The sequence below is a fragment of the Cetorhinus maximus genome, chromosome 1 (assembly GCF_964194155.1).
Source record: "Cetorhinus maximus chromosome 1, sCetMax3.hap1.1, whole genome shotgun sequence".
Taxonomy (NCBI): Eukaryota; Metazoa; Chordata; class Chondrichthyes; order Lamniformes; family Cetorhinidae; genus Cetorhinus; species Cetorhinus maximus.
Window position 1 is genome coordinate 18,545,827 of NC_135879.1, and position 24,462 is coordinate 18,570,288.

Genomic DNA, 24,462 nt, shown 5'->3' on the forward strand with positions numbered 1-24,462 from the left:
GTCTATAGACGGTCATGGTGGCTTCAAAAAAGCTTTGCATGTCACGATGGTCAGCAAATTGTTGGATCTCTCAGGCTCTCTCTTCACACCATATGTCCTTTATCTTCTGATTTGTTTTTGGGTGTCAGCCTTGAGCTGTTGGAATGCCTCGTTGGACTGGACGCCGCGTCCAAATGGCTGAAAAGCGTCACCCCTATTAGGTCATGTTTCCTCAGCTCTCAGATGGCCAGTATGTTAATAAGTAATCACACTGCACGGCAATCACCTTGTTAAAGACAATTGCTAGTTAACCAGGTGATGGGCATTATTTATCCCATCTAAACAGAATAAAAAGATACAGCTGGAACATTTTGGGTGGAAGCTACTTAGAAGTCAGCAGCACTGAGGAGCTGTCTTGAAAATAAACCAGCTTGAACCAAAAGACCAGCCTGATTAATTCTTCCACCACAACCACTTAGTCTGAGTAACACAGCATTCCAGGGGAGGACAAAGAAAATACTTCAAAGACATTCTGAAGCTCTCCTTGAAGTGTGGCAGCATTGACATTAATGACTGGCAGCAAGTTCATCCCAATCATTCAAAATGGCAACAACTTGTCCATTAAGCTGCAACACGCTTAATTAAGAGGCAGATTAGCAGCAGAGAAAGAAAAGGGAACAAATCCTGCACTACGCATCTCACTACCTCATCCCGCCCTATGTCTGCAGGTTGTGAATCTGCCTGTTTAATCACATGAAGACCCACGGCAGAAACTCATGACCCAGAATGGATGTCATCCTCGAATCGGGGAACAGCCAACAATGATGCTGACAATAAACAACCTACCTTATTTATTCAGTTTCATGGGGAAAAGTTCAATCATGAGAGAGTACCATCACCACGTGAACTGCAGCGGTTCAAGAAGGAAGCTCACCACCACATTCTCAAGGGCAATTTAGGATGAGTAATAAATGCTGTCTTTGCTAGCAATGCTTATATCCAAAGACTAAATACTACCAGGAAAGAAAAAAAAATCATCATGACCTCCTCCAAGATAGTCAAGTAGAATTCCAGAAAAGGCAAACTAGACTTATCCACATTCAGGGCTCTTAGGTACAATCTTGGGTGGTAAAATACAGTTGGCCCTCATAAGTAGTTCACCTCATTGGTGTTTAAACTGTTTTACACATAAAAATAATGCTTCAGTTGGTAGCAATGATAAAATCAGTTGGAACAGAGCTGTTCTAATATCAGAGTTTACTATAATAGTGTGACTGGGATTGTTCTTTTTGAACAGAACAGGGGGGCTTTAATTTCCTATATGGCTTCCTTAAGTAAGTCTATTAAGGCAATTTGCACATAAACTTTTAAGTTCTTAAGTAGGCTAACCTCTGCCACAGAGGAAAAAAAAACAGTTTAAAGATTGCTTGGCTGAAGAAATAAAGCTGAATAAGAATAAAACCAACATAATTGCCTTACATTAAACATGTACCTGGAAATCCGCTAAGCTTTCAAAACCAAAGGTATTAGCAAAGATGTTCACGAATTACTAATTAAAATGGTTTTTCACTTCAAAGCCAACCAAACAGGGCGGGACTTTCTGGTCCTGCCAGTGGCAGGCAGGACGGGAAAACGTGGAGAGGCCAAAAGTCAATTAACTTTTGGTCGCTCCCCAAATTTTCCTATCCCGCCCATGAGGATACCCGCCACTGGCAGGACCAGAAACTCCTGTAGTTATCCTTGTCTGTAACATTTCTAAACCACTGTATTTAAATTCTGATGGCGGGACTACCTGCATGTTACGAACTACATGCGGTTTAAGGAGAAGGCTCACCACATCCTTCTGGAGGACGGCTAGGACAGTAAATACTGGCTTTGCCAACATCCTCTCAAGAACGTCTTTTAAAAATCTTAATTGACTTACTGGAAAACCAATTGATTCCAATGCCGTAAGAATTCCTGTTCTTCAATTTCTGAACATAGCCGCTTTGATAATTCTTCCCTAACTTTCTCCAGCGATTCATTAGATTTACGTTTGTCATTTTCCTCTTGTTTCTCATGCTGAGTGTTTACTTCCTCATCCTGATCCGCTGCCATTTGTCTTAAATAGTCCTTCGGGACCCCCAGGCTGACCAACCCTTGAACAAATTCAGCACGGATTTTTTTAATTTTCAGTGAGGCATTTTTAGTAAGTTTCATGTGAAGGGTTTCCAATTGGTCAACTGCATCTTCGTCCAATTTCTCCACCAATTCTCCCAGTTCTGCACGTTGATTATTTAACAGGTCATGACAATCCATGAGGTATTTGTTATGATCAAATCGTCTTTCTCCTGAGGTGTTGAGAAGAGATGCCAGCTGCTTTTGTTGATACTCTTGCTCATGAATCTGAAGTACAAAGAATTATATTAAACACAAAATACTCCTTTAAACTAATACTGTGCTAACTGGGCTCTCCAGCTCCAAGAAACAGAAAACCATACTAAATGTATCCCATTGCATGCAAAAGACTTTGTGCAAAGCCACTCACCTTTATGGAAATGGCTACAGGGGAAACAGGATATCCTTATCCTTCCATTAGGTTTGCTATCATCATACACGGTATCCATGATAAGTCAATAATACAGGCCAGGGAAACTTATAGCAGAAATTTGTTTGAGTAGCATTGCTTCTAACAGTGCTATGCAGACCTAAGTTGATTCCCAAGGTAGGCAGTGCTGGAGGTCGCTAGCTGTGTAGCTCACTTGGCATTCTTAAGCGATATTAATGGTAAACACTGCGCGGGCTTTCCAAGGTAGTGGCCTATGTTACTGTCTGCCTCCAGGGGATCAACATTAGTCTGTACAGCACCACTAGAAGCGATGCTACGCAAACAAACTTCTCCTCCATAGTTGTGATGACTCAATACATCTATGGTATAAATTTGGAATATTCTTTTCGTAATGGGCAAGTTTTCAAGTAATTCTGGAAACAACTACCGTTAATGCTAGCTATGATGCTGCCACCAACTGGTTCTGCTTTACTTCATCTCATTTGTTCAATGTATTTCCATTATCCTATGGAATAGTTTATGAATTTCAAAAATGAGTACATATTTTATTTGTTCCTAATCACATTTCCCCCCTCCTGTCTATGCTGGCTCTTTGCTGGTTATGGTTCCATTGATGTATATTGTCCTCTAGCATCTCACGCTGGTCACCATTATTCACATGCGAGCTGTGACAAATAAATGTTGGCTATTCCTCCAGTGATGCATCACATTGAGTCAAATCCCATCTTTACCCAACGTGACATCAACATACAACGTGTATGAAGCTATTTTCTTTTCCATGTTGATCAATTTTACGAAAAATGATTTAAAATTAAGCTCGAATTTACTTCAGAAACAACAGGAGTAATTTTAACCCTCAAAAACAGGTTGGATAAAATGTAAAAGGTTTTAAAAACTCAAACAAAACCCCAACCCACCCATTTCCAGCTTTGATGGAAGTGGGATAGGGTTAAATATGGAAGCATCAGGTTTCCGACCTGCTCCTGAGGCCTCTTCCACATTGTCTGGTTGGGAGCCAAGCCTGCCATTCAGGCTGACCATCTAAGCAGGCATCCCCTTGAAAAGAAAAGGTGCAGGTTGTGGAGTCAAAATTTTAGACCATACCGGACTGGAACGAAACACATCTCCTGCCCGCCCACTCGAAAACCACACCCCTGTCAATATTGGGGCTAATTAATCCGTTTCATGAGTAATATGAGCTTCAAAGCTTGAGATTTCAGTTCTCATCAGAACAAAGAAGGCTAAAAAGCGATTTGATTGAGGTGTTTAAAATCATGAGAAGTTTAAATAGAGCAAATAAAAAGAAACAGCTTCCTGTGGTTGAAGGGTTAATAAGCAGAAGGCATGGATTGGCAAAGGAACTAGAGGCAATATGATAAACCTTTTTACACAATGGACGGTTGGGGTTTGGAATGCACTGCTGGATGGGATGGCGGATACAGAGTCAATAGCATCTATCAAAAGAGAATCGGATAAAGTGATTAAAAGAGTGAAAAAAAAACTACAGAAATATGGGGAAAGTGAGGGAGAGGTACTAACTGGATTGCTCTTTGAAAGAGGCTGCACAGGTTTGATAGACTAAGTGGCCTCCTTCTGTGCTACGCTTTTGCAGATTCTTTAATGGCTAGGCCAGCATTTTTATTGCCCATCCATAATTGCCCTTAAGAAGGCAGTAGTGAGCTGCCTTCTTGAGCCACTGCAGCCTTTGTGGTGTAGGAACACCCGCAGTGTTGTTTGGGAGAGAGTTCCTGGATTTTGATCCAGCGACAGTGAAGGAATGGTATATAGGTTGGTTTGTGGCTTGGAAAGGAAGTTGCAGGGGTTGGGGTTCCCATACATCTGTTGCCCTTGTCCTTCTAGGTGGTAGAGGTCATAGGTTTGGAAAGTGCCATCAAAAGAGCCTTGGTGAGTTGCTACAATGCATCTTGTCAATGGTACCTGTTGCCACTGTGTGTCAGGGGTGGGGGGTTGTGGATGTTGGGGGTGGTGGATGTGGTGCCAATCAAGCGAGCTGCTTTGTCCTGGATGAGCTTCGTGAGTGTTGTTGGAACTGCACTCATCCAGACAAGTGGAGAATATTCCACTGCATCCCTGACTTGTGCCTCGTAGATGGTGGACAGGCTTTGGGGAGTCAGGAGGTGAGTTACTCTCCACAGAATTCCCAACCTCTGACCTACTCTTGTAGCCACAGTTCAGCTGGTCCAGTTCGGTTTCTGGTCAATGGTAACCCCCAGGATGTTGATAGTGGGGGAATCAGCGATGGTAATGCCATTGAATGTCAAAGAGAGATGGTTGGATTCTTTCTTGTAGGAGATGATCATTGCCTGGCACTTGTGTGACGTGAATGTCACTTGCCACTTATCAGCCCAAGCCTGAATGTTGTGCAGGTCTTGCTGCATATGGACACGGATTGCTTCAGTACCTGAGGAGTCATGAATAGTGCTGAATATTGTACAATCATTAGTGAACATCCCACTTCTGACCTTATGACGGAGGGAAGATCACTGATGAAGCAGCTGAAGATGGTTGGGCCTAGAGCACTACCCTGAGGAACTCCTGCAGTAATATCCTGAGATGATTGACCTCCAACAAATATAACCATCTTCCTTTGTGCCAGGTATGCCTCCAACCAGTGGAGAGATTACCCCCCACCGATTCCCAATTGACTCCAGTTTTGCTAGGGCTCCTTGATGCCAAACCCAGTCAAATGCTGCCTTGATGTCAAGGGCAGTCACTCTCACCTCACCTCTTGAGTTTAGCTCTTTTGTTCATGTTTGGCCCAAGGTCGTAATGATGTCAGGAGCTGTGGCCCTGGCGGAACCCAACTGAGCGTCAGTGAGTAGGTTGTTCCTGAGTAAGGGCCGCTTGATAGCACTGTCGATGACCCCTTTCATCAGTTTGCCGATGATCAAGAGTAGGCTGATGGGGCGGTAATTGGCTGATTGGATTTGTCCTATTTTTTGTGGACAGGACATACCTGAGCAGTTTTCTACATTTCTACATGGCTGGGTAGATGCCAGTGTTGGAGCTGTACTGGAAAAGCTTGGCTAGGGGTGCGACAAGTTCTGGAGCACAAGACTTCAGTACTATTGCTGGAACATTGCCAGGGCCCATACATAGCCTTTGCAGTATCCAGTGTCTTCAGCCGTTTCTTGATATCACGTGGAGTGAATCAAATTGGCTAAAGAGTGGCATCTGTGATGCTGGGTCCTCGTGAGGAGGCCGAGATGGATCATCCATTCGGCACTTATGGCTGAAGACTGTTGCAAATGCAAGTCTTTTATACTGATGTGCTGGGCTCCCCCATCATTGAGAATGGGGATATTTGTGGAGCTGCCTTCTGCTGTCAGTTGTTTAATTGTCCACCACCATTCACAACTGGATGTGGCAGGACTGCAGAGCTTAAATATGATCCATTGGTTGTAGGATCGCTTAGCTTTATCGCAAGCTGCTTTTGTTGTTTGGCATGCAAGTAGTCCTGTGTAGTAGCTTCACCAGGTTGACACTTCATAATTTTTAGGTTTTCCTGGTGCTGTTCCTGGCATGCCCTCCTGCATTCTTCATTGAACCAGGACTGATGCCTCGGTTTGATGGTAATGGATATGCTGGGCCATGAGGTTACAGATTGTGTTCGAGTACAATTCTGCTGCTGCTGATGGCCCACACAGTGCCTCATGGATGCCCAATTTTGAGTTGCTAGATCTGTTCAAAAATGTATTCCATTTAGCATGGTTGTGCTAAACACAATGGAGGGTTTCATCAATGTGAAGGCAGGTCTTCGTCTCCACAAGGACTTTGTGGTGGTCACTCCTACCAAATTGTCTTGGACAGATGCATCTGTGACAGGTAGATTGGTGAGGATGAGGTCAAGTAGGTTTTGCCCTTTAGCTTGGCAGTAGTGTTACTAACCAGCCACTCCTGGTGATGAACATTGAAGTCCCCCACCCATAGCACTTTCTGTGCCCTAGCCACCCTCAGTGCTTCCTCCAAGTGGTGTTCAACATGGAGTACTGATTCATTAGCTGAGCAAGGGCGGTAATCAGCAGGAGGTTTCCTTGCACATGTTTGACCTGGTGTCATGAGACTTCATGATGCAGAGTTGATGTTGGGAACTCCCAGGGCAACTCCCTCCCTACTGGATACCATTATGCCACCACCTCTGGTGGATCTGTCTAGTCAGTGGGACAGGACATACCCAGGGATGGTGATGGTGGCGGCTGGGGGCATTGTCTGTCAGGTATAATTCCTTGAGTATGACTCTGTCAGGTTGTTGCTTGGCTAGTCTGTGGGACAGCTCTCCCAAATTTAGCATAAGCCCCCAGATGTTAGTAAGGGGAACATTGCAGGGTTGACAGGGCCGGGTTTGCTGTTGTTGTTTCCGGTGCCTGGGTCGGTGCCCGGTGATATCTCCAGTTTCATTCCTTTTTGTAGACTTTGTAGCAGTTTTAATACAACTGGGTGACTTGCTAGGCCATTTCAGAGGGCATTTCAGAGTCAACCACGTTTCTGTGGGTCTGGAGTCACATGTAGGCCAGACCAGGTAAGGACGACAGATTTCCTTCACTAAAGGGCATGAGTGAACCAGATGGGTTTTACAACAATAGTTTTATGGTCACTATTACCAACACTAGCTTTTAATTCCAGATTTATTTCCAGCTGCCATGGTGGGTTTCGAACCCATGTCCCCAAAGCATTAGCCTGAACCTCTGGATTACTAGTCTGGTGACATTATCTCTACACCGCCACCACTTCCTCCTACCACCAGGAAGCCCTCCAGGCAGTTATTATGAAGGTAGTGGAAGTAGTTAGACATTTGTGGTGAATGCCAGCTGTCTCACCATGAAGATTTGAATTCGGTGCTGTAAGAAGTTCAATGGCATCACCAGAGTGGTCAAGGTCAATGAATGCACCTTCACATGCCATTCCCTTACAAAGCACTCACCTCAATGTTCCATCTACCACACCTGTTTCACTCACCGACCAACAATCTATCAACCGCACATCATAGGTTCACCCCACCCTCCCAAACATAGATGTCCTGTAAGCCTCATGCACGCATCTCACAGCTTGCAGGCACTGCTAACTATTTAACTGTGGCAGGCACACCATTGAAACGCATGACACCCCCACTCCCTGACACACTTCCCTCTCTTGCTGAATAAGGTGATACATACTCTGAGGCAGCAGCCACTAACCGGCAGGAGATAGGCATGGCTGCACGGCCCCACACTAACTGAGGAGACAGTGCTCACAGCGCTCCCACAGCCTCTGCCCCAGCAGCTGACTAGAATTGTTGAGGCTCCTCCCCAGTGAAACGTCAGTGGCTCCATGGAGCAAGCACCTGCTATCCTCTCTCAGGGTGACAGTATTCATGCTTCCACCACTGCCGATCCTGTTGCCTGTCAGCCAGCCGATTCTGCTGCAGTCAATGCTGAGATCGTGCAGACTGAAGCCGAGCCTTCTAAGTCCAGAGCTACTTGAGGGCATCCTGCAAAGCCACCTGCAGCTTCCCCCACTGAGTCAGTAGCTTTCCACCATCCATGCTGCAGCCACAGGGGTAGCACTGCATAGTACCAGGTAAAGGCACCCGTAAGGCATGCACTAGGGGTCATTAGCTGGCCTTTGTATGGAATATTGAATGTTTTGTCGGATAAAGTTACTTTGGAATGGTTGTTTTGTTGTGGCTTCTTTTTCAGCATTACGGTTAAGAAGGCACTATGATGGTCCTTAACAAAGCGATGATTAGATGTTTGACTAATGGGAAAAATTGGGGTGGTCTTCAGTGGAACTGTAGTCAAAATGAGGCAATTACTGACAGTCCAGCCAGAAAGTTGGTGCCCCTTCACTTCCCCCTCCTCCTGAGCTGTTTGCCATATCCCTGTGGCAAGGGCTTTACCCTCACAACAGCCAGGTTTCAGGGGGTAGGGGATACAGTAGACCACCATGAATTGAGATGCAAGCTCCACTGAGCACTGCAGGGCTCCTCCAGAGCAGCCCAAGCAGCAGAATCAATGCTTCAGCATCCCAATCACCTGCTTTATGATGTTTCATGTGACAATATGGCTGCCATTGCAAGCATGTCAGTCATGCATTGTTGGCTTGGAGCAGAATCATGAGCAAGGCATAAAGCAGATTGGCTGACAGAAGCTATGTGGTGACTGAAATATTGAGGGAACAGTAGAATGAACAAATAATGACTGTTGCCAGGATAGCAGGCATTCACCAGTAATATGTGTTGAATGTAGTCACACATCAATTGCACATTCAGCAAGCAGTAACCTTTGTTTTTGCGGTACATTTCAGCATTGCACGCACCACATTTAAAAGTCACATGTCTGCAGTCATTGGCACCCTGCACCTTGAGAAGCCCACTATCCCAGCAAAGTCACAGGCTGCTTCTCTCTAGTCAGAGGAAACACAGTGTGCTCCCCTCTCTTGGCATATAGAGCATCTGTGGATGGGGAACTGGGGGATGTTTCATATGTCACCTGCTCCAGTCTGGAACGATTGAAACTCAGGGCCCCAGTCATGTTCACAGTCACTGATAACATCATTCCTTCCCTGTTCTGAGGTTGCAGGTCTGGTTGTAAGAGATGGCCGAGTTCTGTGATTTTCTGATTTTATTTCCGATTTAGGGACTTAACAGCGGGAGTAGGCCATTCGGCCCCTCGAGCCTGCTCCGCCATTTAACTAGATCTTGGCTGATCTTCTACCTCAATGCCATCTTCCCGCACTATCCTCATATCCCTTAATGTCATTGCTATCTAGAAACCTATCAACGTCTGCTTTGAATGTACTCAATGACTGAGCCTCAACAGCCCTCTGGGGTAGAGAATTCCAAAGAATTACCATTCTCTGACTGAAGAAATTTCTCTTCACCTCAGTCCTAAATGGCCTACTCCTTATTCTGAGACTGTGTCCCCTGGTTCTAGACCCCCCCCCACCCCACCAAGCAGGAGAAACATCCTTCCAGCATCTACCCTGTCGAGCCACTTCCAGCATCTGCAGTACTTTGCTTTTGTATTGTGGTAGATTTCATAGTTTGTGTGAAGTTGGGCATCGAGAACTAAGGACCCAAGTGGAACAGATAATCTTGCCACCAAAGGAGCCCATCAATTCAATGCAGAAGCTAATCCCTGAATCCCATGCTGCTCAGAAGGGTAAGATTCTACAAGACACGAAAACATTACTAAACACTAGCGCTGTGACTTTAATCTATTCAGGTATCTCCAGGAAAGTTTAATTCAAAATGGGTAATGTAAGATGGTTAGTTAGAAACTTGAGCGTCATTCATTTAGACCTAATATTGGATGATAAAGACTTCAGATGGTCCCTTATCAAGGAGTTAACGGTGAGGGGTGAAGGATTTATCTGGTTCCTTGCTATATGTGTCTCCCAATATCAAACTCAATGTCCTCGCAATAATCAGGAGTGGCAAATCTGCCTGATTTTTTTTCTTTCTTATCAGAGGGATTCTAGCTCAGATTGTCACTCTTGCTTTGGGTGAGAGTGATTAACTCAGCAGAACACGGAGATGCTGGCCAACATTGATAATACAGTAACATGTTGCAAGGCACTTACCGACAGACCACTGGGAAAACTGTTTGTGTTCATCTAACATAACTAGACATTCAATTCTATTAACTGACAACTCACTAAAATGGCTCACTAGTATAAACACAAAGTGGAGTTAATCTGAAAAAAACCATGGAACTGCAGAGGAACAATTCAGCTTTCAACATGCTCAAGTGGTTTCCTGAATGGATTGATCAATCCGTTACTTTCCATTTCCATACAAGTTAGCACAGGCCTATCTATTGAGAGCATAGGTTCTGGCATAAAATACTGTGACAAATGCTTCGAATTCCCCCTCCTCTGATGAACTTCGTAACACCTCAGCAGATGCTATGCTTTAGCAATGGGAGTTTAACATAGTTCTATTCCAGTCTGAAGTAACATTTAGCATCTGCCACAACTACTTCTCATAATGCTCCAGCTTTGTGGGGGCTGGTTGAGGCAGGAACTCCCCCCTGAAGGGGTGGTAGAGGCAGGAACACTCACAACATGTAAGTAGTATTTAGATGAGCACTTGAAATGCCACAGCATACAGGGCTACGGGCCAAGTGCTGGAAAATGGGATTAGAATAGATAGGTGCTTGATGGCTGGCACAGACACGATGGTCAAAGGGCCTGTTTCTGTGCTGTATGAGTCTATGATTCTATGACTTTGTTTTTCCTTCCAAGTATTAGCTTGTATCTCTGTGCTGGAGTATTTAGAATTTATATTAAAAAAAGGAAACCTTGCCTATTGGGAACCTTAATCTGTTATAACTGCAACTCCTACCAATGCTCTCAAAAAGTAACACTTACTTGCTCACATTTTTTCTACATTTACAGGATAGAACTTCAATGGGAGGTGGCGGGGAGGCTTTCTTCAACCCCCAGCCATTACTTTAGCAGACCCAGAGTGTCTGTCAAAAATATAGTGGAAGATTGGGAGAACCCCATCTGAAAATTATTGGTGAAAATGTTATATTAAAAACAGACAAGTGCTAAAGGACTGATGCACTGACCCCTTTTCTATAGCATTATCCAAAACATTCAGAGCCATAGTCAAAAGGCCAAAGTAAAATATAATTTATATGTTTCTCTCAATACTATTAATGTGTAACTTGTAAGGATGATAGCTTTATTCATTAAGTGTCCACACACTACCCTTCTTCGCAATTAATTATTGTCCTCCAAATTTCATTTCTTGCTTAAACCCATTCATGTTCTGAATAACATAAATATGTACCGGAACCGGAAGGGATAAAATAGCAGTTCACATACTTTTCTGACAAGGTGCTCTCTTCTCTCACTGATCAATTTGCAATATATTATTTTCTTCTCTCGATCCATGACCTCATCTAACTTCTGCTTCAAAACAAGTATTTCTTGCTGCACCATCTCCGACAGTGACTCCATTTGACTGTCTGTTAGGTAACCAGTGCTAAAATAAAAAAAAACAGGTATCTCATGTGAAATACTTCAAAAGCATTTAAAGTTGTAACACATACACACACCATTAGTTACAATGTTTACTAATACAAAAAAAACCCACTATATTTAAAATGCATGAAAATATGCCTCTGTAAGCACATGCTTACATTTTTATTTGATTCGCCTCCTGGGCTTCTGTGTCATTTCATTTCTTGTAACAGGTTTACATTCAGAACAAATTACGGACAGAGCTATTTTCTAAAACACTGCTTCATCAGTTTGTATTGAATTCTGAAATACAGCAGACATTCGCAAAATTTTCTTATTCCAAACAATCTGTTAACTTATTCTGTCATGGGACGTGGGCATTGCTGGCAAGGCCAGCGTTTGTTGTCCATCCCTAATTGCCCTTGAACTGAGTGACTTGCTAGGCCATTTCAGAGGGCAGTTAAGAGTCAACCACATTTCTTTGGGTCTGGAGTCAAGTGCAGGCCAGAACAAGTAAGAGCAGCAGATTTCCTTCCCTAAAGGACATTAGTGAACCAGGTGGGTTTTTAACAACAATCAAAGATAGCTTCATATCACCATTACTGAGACTAGCTTTATATTCCAGATTTATTAGTTGAATTTAAATTCCACTAGCTGCCATAATGGGATTTGAACCCATGTCCCCAAAACATTAGGCTTGGCCTATGGATTACTAACCCAGTAACATTTACCACTATGCCACCATCTCCCCTGCTGAGGATGTAGCTGGCTTTTCTGCTTTGGGATTTGGGTTTACAACAGTATAGTTGATGAAATTAAAACCAGCTGTAAGTGTAAGGGGGGACATACTTTACACATAGTTTTTTCAGTTATTTGCTCGTAACAGTTTTGTTGAATTTCAGTTTGTGGATTAACCATTTTATCAAATTGCGTAATGTGCTTGTTCCAGATGTAAATTGGGACTTGGTGCTTTTGCATTCAGAGTAGAAGACAACAGATTGAAAAGGTTGCTAAGCATGATGGGAAAATTGGCAATATTAAAGGTGCAGAGTGAACTGGTTCTGCAAAAGGTTAATGGATGGCCTTTGACTGCAAAACCTTGTGGTACAAAGACTGTAGAAGCAATAAACTGATTGTTGAACGGTTCAGCTGAGTGTGAAAAAGGGTCCTGTGACTGGAGAAGGGGAAGGTGATTAACTTTAATTGACTCAAACAGTTGACATCAAGGAGGACACAATCACCAGGAGTTTGAACCTTTGGCTTGAAACATTATTTTGTCCACTATCGTGTCAAGGTAAAGGTGCGGAGAAACCACAGCACAAATGCAAGGCAGTGTTAACTATGTTAGCTATGCTAACTACATCAGCTAAAATAATGACATCTTGAAGAAGACACACGCTAGCTGATGAGATCTACAGCCAAACTGTATGAATGTGTGCATTTGAAGACAATAGACACTGCAGTCAGGAGAGTGGCTTGGTCAGTCACTGAAGACGTGAAGAGAACTCATTCAGCAAACTGACCACCCGGGGATGAACTCTCGCACATTGGGTTCCCAACTATCGTTATAGTGAGTATATTTGTCATTTGGGAATCAGGCAAATAAACCAGGTTGTAGAACAAATACTTGTGATGTGCCATTGATATCAAGAGTAAGGTAAGATCCTGCAATATTTGGGACACCTGGGGTAAAGGGGTGACTGAGCCAAACAGAAGTTTTAAATGAAGAGAGTTGAACTATTTCAAAACAGTTTCTCATAATCTAAGTACACGTAAAGAAAAAAACCCACTAATTACATTTGTGTGTCAGTGTTGCCAGACAACTCACAAGCTGGGAAACAGAAATGTCAAATTGGCCCATTAGAGATTGCATTTTTAGGTTTTGTTGAGGAACATTGCTGGATCAAAGTTATACTGGACAATCTATACCTGAAAGGGTGGGGTTGGGGGGGTTGGGTGTTTAATGCTGACTCTGCGTACAAAAAGTGGAAAAGAATAGTATCATAGTCTGATTTTCATTGTCATTTCATTTCATTGTCAAAAAGAGTTTCATTTTGATAAGCACAATTTATCCTTCTCCTATAGCCCCCCTAAACTATAGTTCAAAAAGCTCACTGGGAAGTCAGATGTTCAAGAATATACCAGAAGAGGGCGATGATTATATTAAGCAATAGTTGACCTCCTGTGACAATGCACATGGGAAGTGAGAGAATATAGTCACTGCCATCTTTCCCGGATGCTTGCATATTGCTACTTTTATTACTCCTCTTCTTCCTTTGTCATCCATCATTAAAAACTCCAATGATGTACCACATCAAATGAATAGAGAATTCACGCCATACTTTATTGAAGGGACAAGTAACTTACTATTTCAGTAAAGTAGCAATAATTAGCAAAAATTAAATTCTCTCACAGTTATATTTTTCCAATAAATTATACATTTGACATTTGTTTTAGTTAGCATCATATTTCCTTTTCCCTCTCCTTCACTAACCATAGTTTGTTCCTTGTTCTTCTCAATGCATTGACCCTTTACTGGGCTACAGGTCAAGTGTGTTGGCAGCCTCTATGACCTCACCTTACTAGCCTTTAGTCATGTATGAGTTTTGAGTGGCTATAAATGACAACAGGCTATTCCTCTATGGGGTATCACCACCAAGCCAAATCTTGTCCTTACCCATTGTCCACACATGTACCTGCCCAACAAGGTTGCAATTACAAATGTGCCAAATATTTACAGCACAAAAACAAGCTATTTGGCTCCACCCGTCTTCACCTATGCCCAACAATATATCTTTCTCTTCCTTTCTCCCTCACGCACTTATCTAGCTTCCCCTTAAATCCATCTCTGCTGTTCATCTTAATTACTTCCTGTGGTAGTCAGATCTAACTACTCACTGGGTAAAGGAGTTTCCCCTGCATTCCTTATTGGACTTATTAGTGACTATTTTATATTTATAGCCTCTAGTTCTGGTCTCACCCACAAGTGGAAACACCTTCTCTATCCCTACCCTATCAAATCCTTGAGAACCTCAATCTGATTACTCCTCAGCCTTATAGTTCCTAAAGGAAGTATCCCCAGTCTGTTCAATCTTTCCTGATAGGTGCAACCTCTTAGTTCTAGTTACATTCTAGCAAATCTTTTTTGCACCTTCTCCAGTGCCTCTATATCCTTTTATAACATGAAGACCAGGGCTGTTCATTGTAATCCTAAGTATATTCTAACCAAGGTTCAGCACAAGTTAGATAAAACTTTTCTGGCTTTCAATTCTATCCCTCTAGAAAAGAGCTGCACTGCTTTGTTTGCTTTCGTTCTGGTCTTATCAAACTGCATCACTACTTCTGGTGATCTGTGTATCTGTACCCTCAGGTGCCTCTCTTCCTCCACCCTTTCATGCACTTATTTTCCAAAGAGTATGGGGCCTCCTTGGTCTTCCCACCACCTTGCATGTATTTATATTGAAGTTTATTTGCCAATTACACACCTAATTTGCAAGTTTATTAATGTCTTGCTGTATTTTGTTGCAGTCCTCCTCTGTATTAACTACAGTTCTCAATCATATCTTGTTCACAAATTTTGAAATTGTGCTTCTGATTCCTGAGTCCAAATAGTTTATGTAAATTAGGATTGGAAAACCATGCCAAATTTCTCCTCCTTGATTTAGGGGCACAAGCCTAGTGTAATCATGGATGAGATCGAGGGGCCTACTCCTGTTCCCATTTCTTATACTTTTATCAGCTGAACAAATAAAAACTAGGGAATAAAACATGGCACCTTGTAAGGTCTTTTTGGATCAGCAACTCCAAATCATCCTTCTTGCCCCTCCCTATCTCTGTAACCTCCTCCAGCCCTACAAACTCTGCAGTCCTCTAATGCTGGCCTCTTGTGCATCCATGATTACTTTTGCCCCATCTTTGTCAGCCTTGCCTTAAACTGCCTTGGCCTTAAGATCTGACCTTCACTAAACTTCTCTGGCTCGCTACCTCTCCTCCTTTCAAATGCTTCTTTAAATTCAGTCTTCTGAGCAAGCAATTGGACACCCAATATGTCCTTATTTGGCTCCCTGTCAAATTTTGTCTGATTTCATTCCTACAAAGTGCCTTGGTACATTTTTCTACATTAATGGCAACATACGTTGTATTAATAATACAGCTTACAAAAACCTTCTGGAATCATTAGTGAAATCAGTTTTGCGCTCTCATATTTTAAAATATTTTCCCCACCCTCTCAGTTTGTCTCTTACTCCCCTGGTTCATGTTTGCATGTAGGACCATGAGTGTCAACGGTTTCGTGCATGATTGACTGTTGGGCTGTATCACTTTGTGGTGGGTTGGCAGGAGGGGAGGAGAGAAGAATCACTGCAAAATATAAACCCATCTGAACCTGGTGCCTACGCAAACCCACTTCAACCGGGGGAGTGACTGGGCAGTGAGCAGAAGCTGGACACCCTGTCTGATATCATCTTTCCATTTCTGGGGCAAATTGGAGCATCCCAATTATGAAAAACTCATTCTGGAACCCTGCAGGTCCGTGCGGCTCAGCACCAGAGCTTGGAGTATACTTACATACTAAGTTGTCAGCACTATTCTTTTGATATACTTTGGTAGACTTTAAGCAGTTGCTAGATGTGCTAATGTGAATATCTACTTTGATTCAAACCAGACACATCAGGAATTAAATGAAGGTCAAATAGTACAAAGTAGGATAACCCAAGGGCAGCTGAACATTCTATATTTAACATTCAACAGAGTAGCTATTCTGATAGAGACTCTTGATCTTTGGCTTCATACCTTAAGTGAAGAAAGTAGCAAATTAGTTTCTGCACTGTTAATAAAGAAGATCTGCATATTCAAAAGGCCCTGAAACTTAGCACACATGCATTCATAAGTGAGCCATCAGTGTAAAAACAGATTGCAGACAACCATGTTACAAGTTCAGACAGTAAACAACCAATTAAATATTTAAACAGTATGACTTAATTTTGTAAAGACATATTATCCTGTATTTCAGTCTGGAATGGCAATATACATGGCGAGGAAACGGTGTTTTATCACAAGTTTTGTTTTTAAGAACAGTACCAGCATGCCTGTGCTGTAGGATGCTGATGCACTAATTTACTGCACCATGTGAATTGGAGCTCAGGGTCCTGTGCCCATCATTCTTCACATGGAGGACATAATTGCTTGAATTGTCAGAAAGAATGAAAAAGTAGATAGCTGCTTTTGCAATGGGGTGGGGAGGTGGGGGGTGGGAGGTCAAAGAAAAAAAAAGAGATACAAGTCCCATCGATCTAGACTGCTGCTATGCATGTTCTGTACAAGTCACCTCCTCTATAGTGTAGGCAGGGAGCAAAGAAAGGATTAAACTAATACATTTTTTCTAAAATCAAGTAGAAATACAAAACATATTTTGCTAAACTATGGCCTTTCGGAGCTATTTGGAATTTGGAACAGAGGTGTTTTCAAAAATTATGCAGAGATTCATGTTACAAAAAGCCTATTAAGCTTGTTCTGAGTGATACTCATTATTCATCCAAGTTTCTTTCTCACCTATTTGCCAACTTCATGCTTCTCCAGCCAAAAATACGTTTCTAAAACATCAGCAACAAAAACTCACGAGTACCAAACTGTTAAACAGCATCCAATAACCAAAAGGAAAAGAAACGTCTTGTATCAGGCTTAGACTCAGGATTCAGAAATTCTGTGCTGGGGAGAGACGGGATAAAAGTTGCACAGTGGTTCGTGCACTTCGATTTCTATGCTTATTGATCTTCCTTTCATGCCCTGTTAGGCTAAACCTTGTTACAGCTGATGTGCACAACAGACAGCAAAAACTAAATGAGTAGTCATGCTACGGTTAGTTTTGTGCTTCTTGCCTGCATTTCACAAATAATGCCCTTGTTTTTGCTTGACTCAACATCTTTGATTAAAGCTCTCCTGTGCACTTCTCAAGGACATGAAATGCACACCAGTTGTTTGGGAGCTTCCATTTAAATGCAATGATTATTCAGACATCAAATTATATTCTTTTGTATATAATAAGAATAAAATGGTTTATTTTGTTAATGCCACTTAATTAATAGCCGCTTTAGTGCCTCATCCACCCCCCCCCGCCACTATTTAACCATGCGGGGGAGGCCCATGTCACGTGGTTAGCCCGGCAGTTTAGCTGCGCAGGCTGGTGTTGGGCAACATGTGGGGTGCCCATCTTTGGGGGTCCGCTATGCTGATTTTGATGCAACCTCCCAAGGTCATAACCCCGCCCCCTTAATTCCTCCGACTCCCACCCTTTCAAACCTGGCTCCACCGAACCTCTTATTTCCCTTGCTGGGGCCTACCATCCAAGCCCCGCCAATACCCCAGACTTACCTGCAGTCCAGCCTCCATTAGCTCCTCTTCTTCGGGACTGCCTATAGTTCAATCAGTGGCCGCTCTCGAACCTGGCGCTACTGAAACTACAGGGCTGCCAGCCATCTGATTGGCTGGCAGCTTTCTAAGGCGGGACTTCCTCCCCAGATGTAAGTTGAAGTTCTGCGCTTAGCCAATTAATGCCCTGTCGATTATTAAATGGCCGCAGGGCGGCTTGGTATCAGCGGGAATGAATTCCCCGCCAACTCTTCGGGTGACAGGGCAGGAATCACCACTATCCTGCCCTTGAAAACAGTAAGGGGTAAATCAAGTACTTCGAGTTAGGCATCATCTTGCACAGATAGGTTGTAAAAAACATTCTTGTTCATACTTGGAAACAACATTTTGTTGCGCAATAATAATCTGCTTAGAATAAACACTGGTCTTTATTGACCTCTAGTGTGTACCTTCAAAGAATGTCACAACTGCAATCAGTACTCATTGTACAATAACCATGCAGTTTGTGATGCAGTATATGACAGCTCCAATGTACTACACCTCCGAACCATGATTAGCATTTAAACTTTTTTGAATTCGCCTTCTAGCTTTTAGGAAATTTAATATTCATTAACATACAACCGAGATATATCCTTTTAATTCTCTTTTCCAATTTCGCCTTCCATGTTTCTTGCCTTAATTCTCTTTCTTCCTCAATACCAACTGACTAAAATTTAGGCTCATAACATTTTTATACAGGAAACAATTTTCATTTAAATATCGCTGCAGACCAAACTGTTGAGCTGTCTAAACCGCCAATTTTATAAACAGTCAAATAAACTAAATCCAGTCTAAAATACGTTGGCAAACTAATTATTTGAACAAACTATTGCACTACTCAAGTTATACTCTGTATTAAAAACATAAATGGCAGTGTAAGATTATTCCCCCAATCAAAAAAATAATGTTCAAAGTAGCTGATTAAAATTAGCTGATAAAAGTAGCTGATTAAACATTTCAAGTTGTAGTGTAAAAATTCTATTAAGTAAGTAGGAGGGGAAACAAGCATAAAGAATTGACATCCACTTCTGACTATATTGATTTCTGTAAATATTGATTCTCTCTTTGCGCTCAGTTAGATTAAAAGAAAGCAATAACTAATTGCACATGTCCCACAGACTTTGAGAGAAACCATTGCCTGTTTGATGCATTGAGTCAACAGTTTAGAAGCATTGATCTGATCTTGCTCACATCTATATTTTTCCTGCAGGCTAACCTATGTTAGCAGTATTAGCATTTTATTAAAAACTTTAACAAGCATTTATTTCCTTCATATCTCTTTTCAATGATGAAGTCAGCTCCCATGAGAATGGAAAATAGCCACGAGTAGCAAAAGAACAAAAAGAAACAACTGACATGAACGAATGTTAATGTGTAATTTAGTACAGTTCCTGGTCCATGAGAATTTAGCCAAGCAGCATGTAGTTTACATGGGCTAGCTAAAACTTTGGGGTAACTCTAACCTAGATTGTTGGACGGGAAATGCACAGGATGGAGTTGACCGCTGGGTTTGCACCTTGTTCAGTATTACTTTCCATTAATTTCAGTGGAGAGTAAAATGGGGCTGTGTATAACACCAACATTGCACCTAATTCTGTCAGTCTCCCATTGAGGGGACTTTGTGCTAAAATAGATGTGTAGAGCCAAGGCGTGAAATAATAATCTTTAGACAGGGCAGGCAGTATTATCCACATTATATTTTTAAAAAAGCCTTTCATTCTAATTATCTAAACATTTAAATTAATTTGGGAGTAAATTAAACAAAGGCATCCAGAGAAGCCAAAAGGACCAACCAGGCAGTTTTTGCATCAATGTGAGACCACACTGTAGTTACACTTTGCAATGGCAAACCAAAGCAATGGGAGGCTATCTCAACAATGGGTTTCACCTCACTTGTTCCACTGTAACTCGGGGCCCTAACTCTGGATTTGCCCTCTAGCTTTGCCATTGATGCAACGTGGGCCTGACACTACAGAAACATAGAAATTAGGAGCAGGAGTAGGCCATTTGGCACTGTGAGCTTGCTCTGCCATACAATAAGATCCACTTATTTTGACACTGCCCCAAATTTGACTAAAGTTTTTCGGCTCTGAGTCAGATTAAATATCAACAAATAAATTAAATTACATTGCGGGGGGGATGGTGCTACTGGTTGCAATGAGTTATTTCTCATGCAATAAACAATTCTGCCATTTTATATTGAATATACATCTGAAAAGTTTGTGTTTCTAACAACAACCATGAAACTACACAATTTAAAAATACAGATTTATATACAAAATTATGTACTGAGGGAAAATCCAATAATAGTTTCACAGTATCCCGCCACTGGAGCTGTAGTTCAGTTGAAGACACATTGATGTTGATGCTGGTTTTTAGTCTCCTTACGATTATATTTAGCCTTAAACCAGGTTCAGGATCTGGGCGGTAACATGGTGCAAAAAGGGGAATAAGGGAGGGAAGAGAAACTGAAGCTAGTTGTCCACATCCATTAGAATAATCCAGAGTTTACAAACCAGTATTTGGCACTTGGGAAATATATAGTGATTTGGTAGTACAGAACTTGAGTGTTGCTGAAAAAAGAGACATGTCTAAGCTTTTCGTCTTGCACTCATCAGGATACTCGCAAGAACACCAATATAAGGGGAAAACAACAATTTTTACTGTATGTGAAGAGAGTGCTGACTGGTTGGCAAGTGGTATTACCATGGAGAATGCACCACTGATGGTGACTGACAATTAACTGCCAAGCATTGTTTGAAACTTAAACCAGGCAGTTTGACCCTGATTGGTCAAGGCATTGCCCTGAGGAATGAACCAGCGAATGGCTGTCACTTATTTTGTTTAGCTGAAACAGGTACAATGTGTGTACATGTTCACCATCCACACAGGCCATACTTATCACCTGGCCTGGCAGGCGTCCTGCTTACACTTTCTCCATCTCTATTCATGCAGGAAATATAAATCATATAAATAGCAAAGAAATCTGGATTTAGCAGAATATTATTACTAGCGTTTCTGAACGGACCCGTGAATAGTGATTTGGTCATACTGATTTGTCAAATACTAGTTGCTAACTCTCATTTTAATTTTGGATATGCTGCTTCACACTAGAATAAAAATCACCAGACAGGAAATCAATGAACTATTCTTCAATAGTGAGGCAAGTGTAAATAGTATTAATACTTCATTCCTAACAAGTTTATTAATGGGTTTTCTACAGATTAAAAATAGTTGAGAAGTGACACATTTCACAATAACTTAACTAAATGTATGTATAAAATCGTCTTCTGTGCCTTTGAGTATCTTCACTTACGTTTGTAATTGAAGGCTTCAACATCTCTCAAAACCTGATAATACGTTTGCTCCAAAATTAGTGTGTAACATATAACACGTGGCTATGAAACTCTTTGGCTGATTATTTTAATGGAGGCACGAACCAGTTTAAAATAAATGGCATTTCATATCTGTATCACCTGTTCATGCACTTGTCTTTCCACAATATAATTTAAAGATCGTTGGGCTGAACCTTAGCTCCTAAAAACTAGTGGGTCGAGGTTGTGTCAGAGGTCAAAATGCAAAAAAAAAATCTGGAGCAGAACCCACCTTGAACCTGCCCACTTCTGGTTTTGTCAATGCAGGATGATGTCCAGGTGACCAACACAAAGTAATCCAGAAGCACGAGAGTCCTTAGGGTTGATCTTAATATTTCTTAAATTTTGCTTCATACCTTACACTTTTTTATACACTGTAAACAGCTTTCCTGATAATACCTAAGCATTTTAATTGGCCTGTACACGGCAGTGTTAGAAAATATTATTCGCTTTGTTTCATGCTCGATACCATCCAGGACAAAGCATCCACTTGATTTGCACCCCATCCACCACCTTCAACACCCATTCCTTCCACTGTGACACACAATAGGAGCAGTGTCTGCAAGATGCACTGCAGCAACTCACCAAGGCTCCTTCGACAGCACCGTCCAAACTTGCAGCCTCCATCACCTAGAAAGACAAGGGCAGCAGATGCATGGGAACACCTCCGCCTGCAAGTTCCCCACCAAGCCATACACCATCCTGACTTGGAACCATATTCCTTCACAGTCACTGGGTCAAAATCCTGGAAGTCCCTCCCTAACAGCACTGTGGGTGTACCTGCACCACATGGACTCCAGCGGTTCAAGAAGGTAGCTCACCACCACCTTCTCAAGGGCAATTAGGGATGGGCGATACAAATGCTGGCCTAGCCAGCGGTGCCTACATCCTGTCAAAAGTGTTTTTTTAATAAATGCTACATCACTGAAATTTTCAAAACTCGTTTGGTGGAAATAGGAACTGTTTACAGCACTTGTGAGGTCAACATCTTTCAGAAAATAACAATCTATTTAAAGCAGATGTAATTTGCTGTAATAGTGTGGGGATCAGTTAGCTTAGGTGGCTAGGGTGCAGTGCAGAATGATGCTCGCAGTACAGATCCAATCTCTGCATCAACTATTGTAGTTCATGGAGGCCTGCCTTCTTGCCTTAACCCATGCTTGATGTGGAATGGTGCTTCTCAAGCTATATACCCATTTGTCTCTCTTTCTCTCTCTCTCTGAGAAAGATAACTATGCTCCCGCGTGGACTATGGCAAATTACCTTACCTCAGTAACTGTAAATATTTACCATGGTGCTAAACCCATAATGGAAATTGCAACATCACAAAATATATTTCTATTATCAAATACTATTTTACTGTCAGCATCAAGAGAGTGGTAAAAGGTATACTATTCAAAGTTCCACCAGTAGTTTTTAAACTCATTTAGAATTACAATTGTACCTTTCCAAATGTTCCAAATTTGAGTCTTTTCTTTATCAATTAGAAAGCAAATGTTTTGAAAGATTATAAGAATGTTGCTAATTACACTATGAGATTTTGATGCTGACTCATTTAATGAAGTCAAACAAACTAGTGATAGGTCATTTTCCTAATTATAGACCATTACAGCCACTACTCACACATAATTTTTGGATTAGTTACTGAGTTGATGCCTGATTTCATGCCAATTAATTCTTGTAAAAGACCCGACCACAACGACCTGATGCATTTATATAGTGCCTATAACTTAGTAAAACATCCTAAGGTGCTTCATAGGAGTATTCTCAAACAAACTTGGACACTGAACCAATTAGGAGATAGGCAAAGACGTAGGCTTAAGGAGAGTGTTAAAGGAGTAATAGAGATGAAGAGGCTGAGAGGTTCAAAGAGGGAATTCCAGAATTCAGCACCTAGGTAGCTGAAGGCACAGCCAGCAATGGTGGAACAACTAAAATCAGGGATGTGCAAGAGACTGGAATTGGAGGAGTGCAAGGATCTTGGAGGGTTGTAGGGCTGGAGGAGTTTACAGAGGTAGGGATGAGCTAACCACTGAGCCACTCCAGACAGGGTATCATTCAACCATCACTAAAACATATTATTTGGTCATTGTTATATTGCTGTTTGTAGGACCTGTATGTGTGAAAATTGGCTGCCACATTCCCTATACTATAACAGCTGTTACACGACAGAAAAAGCACTTAACTGGCTTTGAAACGCATTTGAGCAGCTTGACATTGTGAAAGTTCTTTCTTGCATGTAATTCAGCATTTCTCCTGAGGGGAAGTGGGTGGAATATTATTTTCTGCAGGTGTCTACAGTCTCCCACAAAGACTAGGATATTCATTGAAAAAAAGGAGCCTAATAAGGCTTCAGTCGCAAGTATTACTTTCTGTAGCTACGAGACCCAGGTGCCTACAGCTCTGTCCAACAACAGCCAGCATCTGGGCATTTTTCAAAGCTAATTCTTTTAATTGAAATCTTAAGTTCTGTTCCCCAACATTCTGTGTATGCCTTTTCATCACCATTGCATTGTGCCAAAATGAATTCATCCATATACTCAAATCCTGCCTAACTGAAGTCACGGCTCTGGATAGGTACGATTCTCCGATGGACACTATAGGTTTGAATGGCAATCATGTCTTACTTTTTCACTTGACTGGCAAAGCCTGCAATGTGGAGGGCAGCTGTGTTCAGGAGATTGCGTGCATAGTTCACCCCGCGCTGTATCCTGTTCACTAGGTTTTTTCTATGGGCCAGGCCCTCATCGAGTATTTTCCTCTGGAAGGCTAGTTGCTGGTCCATCAGTTTCTCCAACTGAAACTAGAAAAGAGCACGAGATTCAGACTAACCTGTGTTATCGTTAAAAATAAACACCTTGTGAAAATTTTAATTTAACCGTTAAAATAGAAGCCAAACACTGTAGATGCTGGAGACCTGAAATAAAAAAACTCAGCACGTCTGGCAGCATCTGTGGTGAGACAAACAGGGTTAACAATTTGAGTCTTCTGAAGAAGAGTCACACTGGACTCAAAACATTAACTCTGTTTCTCTTTCCACAGATGCTGCCAGACCTGCTGAGTTCTTCCAGCACTTTCTGTTTAAATGTTACCATGGGCAAAATTTTTACCTTGTCGAGCGGGCTTGGCGGGGGTGGTCAGGAAGCCAACGGCCCCCCTGCGATCAGGGCTGGAAGGCAATTTCAC

At 42.0% G+C, this 24,462-nt stretch overlaps 1 protein-coding gene across 3 annotated transcripts in view; it reads right to left on the minus strand.

The window, feature by feature from the left end:
* Nucleotides 1-24,462, minus strand: part of LOC144677670 (limbin-like) — a 184,283-nt gene that overhangs the window by 98,772 nt on the left and 61,049 nt on the right. For all 3 annotated transcript variants that reach the window (XM_078537849.1, XM_078537792.1, XM_078537736.1), the window contains exons 12-14: nucleotides 23,904-24,079; nucleotides 11,360-11,519; nucleotides 1,904-2,364 (exon numbers count right to left, since the gene is read on the minus strand). In XM_078537849.1, coding sequence (XP_078393975.1) covers nucleotides 1,904-2,364; nucleotides 11,360-11,519; nucleotides 23,904-24,079 — 797 coding nt within the window. The remainder of the gene's footprint in view (nucleotides 1-1,903; nucleotides 2,365-11,359; nucleotides 11,520-23,903; nucleotides 24,080-24,462) is intronic.